Source organism: Galeopterus variegatus, unplaced genomic scaffold, assembly GCF_000696425.1.
Source record: "Galeopterus variegatus unplaced genomic scaffold, G_variegatus-3.0.2 Scaffold66532, whole genome shotgun sequence".
In the NCBI taxonomy this organism is placed as follows: Eukaryota; Metazoa; Chordata; class Mammalia; order Dermoptera; family Cynocephalidae; genus Galeopterus; species Galeopterus variegatus.
Genome location: NW_007792643.1, coordinates 1 through 1,715, shown reverse-complemented (window position 1 = coordinate 1,715; position 1,715 = coordinate 1). Strand labels below are relative to the sequence as shown.

At 57.0% G+C, this 1,715-nt stretch overlaps 1 protein-coding gene and 1 long non-coding RNA gene across 2 annotated transcripts; one reads left to right on the top strand and one right to left on the bottom strand.

Annotated features, from left to right (window-relative positions):
* Nucleotides 1–5: 5 nt before the first annotated feature.
* LOC103584583 (lutropin subunit beta) lies at nt 6–793 on the top strand (the record flags this gene model as incomplete). The annotated part of the gene is made up of 2 exons (XM_008565527.1): nt 6–230; nt 461–793. Coding segments are annotated over 2 exons (468 nt in total), but the record flags the coding sequence as incomplete, so codon positions are not given.
* Nucleotides 794–869: 76 nt separating this feature from the next.
* LOC103584582 lies at nt 870–1,348 on the bottom strand. Its single transcript, XR_549999.1, has 2 exons — nt 1,115–1,348; nt 870–983 (listed from the first exon to the last, which is right to left on the bottom strand). It is a non-coding gene; the product is annotated as an uncharacterized LOC103584582 (long non-coding RNA).
* Nucleotides 1,349–1,715: the final 367 nt, after the last annotated feature.

Genomic DNA, 1,715 nt, shown 5'->3' with positions numbered 1-1,715 from the left:
GGGGACGGGAGACCTCAGGGCTGAGGTCTCAGGCCGGACCTGAGGCACTGGCCTTGTCCCAGGGGCTGCTTCTGTGCCTGCTGCTGAGCATGGATGAGGTGTGGGCATCCAAGGGGCCACTGCGGCCACTGTGCCGGCCCATCAATGCCACCCTGGCTGCTGAGAACGAGGCCTGCCCCATCTGCATCACCTTCACCACCAGCATCTGTGCCGGCTACTGCCCCAGCATGGTGAGCTGCCCAGGGCAGATGGATGCTGCCATCTCAGTGCCATGGTAAAAGGGCCAGACCCATAGAAATCAGGAGGTGGCAGCAGGGGTGAAAAGGTGTTTGGCACCACGGGCAGGGGCTGGGGAATTGGGGTCAGTGCTGGGTGTGTGGGAGAGAAGGTACAGAAGGAGAGCTTAGGTGAGGACCTGGCCCCAGGAAGATGCCTATTCCCCCACTCCCACGCCCTCCAGGTGCGGGTGCTGCCTGCTGCCCTGCCGCCTGTACCCCAGCCAGTGTGTACCTACCGTGAGCTGCGCTTTGCCTCTGTCCAGCTCCCTGGCTGCCCGCCTGGTGTGGACCCCATGGTCTCCTTCCCTGTGGCCCTCAGCTGCCACTGTGGGCCCTGCCGCCTCAGCAGCTCTGACTGTGGGGGTCCTAGAACCCAACCCTTGGCCTGCGATCACCCCCACCTCCCAGGACTCCTCTTCTTTTAAAGACCTCCCCAACCTCCCATGTCCACCCCAACTTCTGGAGCCAACAGATGCTCCATTCCTCCCCTCCCAATAAAGGCTTCTCAATCTGCACTCTGCGGGTGTCTTTCTCTGGGCCCAGGGCAATGACCACACACACACACACACACAAACACATATACACAATGGGTTGTTTCAAAACCACTTTATACAAAGTCACAGTGTCAGAACTCTGGTAGAAAACAGGGTAGGAGTCTGTGTGGGGGGTGACATCTAGCTCAGGAGGTGTCCATGGTTTCACCTTCTGTCGGGAGAAAGGAGACCACATGTTCAGTGTGGCCCAGAGGGCAGGGCTTGAGTTATCCTAGACCAAGCTCCCTCCTCCTCCCACCAAGGGTGACCTGGGAGCATGAGGCACAGGGTAGGGACACTCACTGAGCTCGTTGAAGAGGAAGGCATCCTGGTACTCCTTCATGTACTGTGTGGAGCGGGACTCGTCCAGAAAGAGTGAGTAGACCCGCTTGATGTCATCTACTTGCACCTCTGTGCCCTGGTAGGGGAGGGCAAGTCCTCAGTGGGGCCCCTCCCTGTGAGGCCCACTGCACACAGATCCCAGCTTACACCACCTCCATGCTCCACGCAGCAGAGGGTGGCAGTAAGGGCAGGGATTCTGGACCAGACCTCCTGGGTTCAAATCCTGCTTCGGCCACCTCCTGCTTGTGGGCTTAACCTCTCATTCCTCAATTTCCTCATCTGTAAAACAGACTTTACAGCATCTACTTGCAGTCAACAGATAATTAGATGGAGCACCTACAGTGTGCCATGCCAGAAAATACAAAGACAAACATAAGGGCCGGCCCGTGGCTCACTTAGGAGAGTGTGGTGCTGATAACACCAAGGCCCCGGGTTCAGATCCCATATAGGGATGGCCGGTTTGCTCATTGGGTGAGCGTGGTGCTGACAACACCAAGTCAAGGGTTAAGATCCCCTTACTGGTCATCTTTAAAAAAAAAAAAAGACAAACATAAGGGATGAA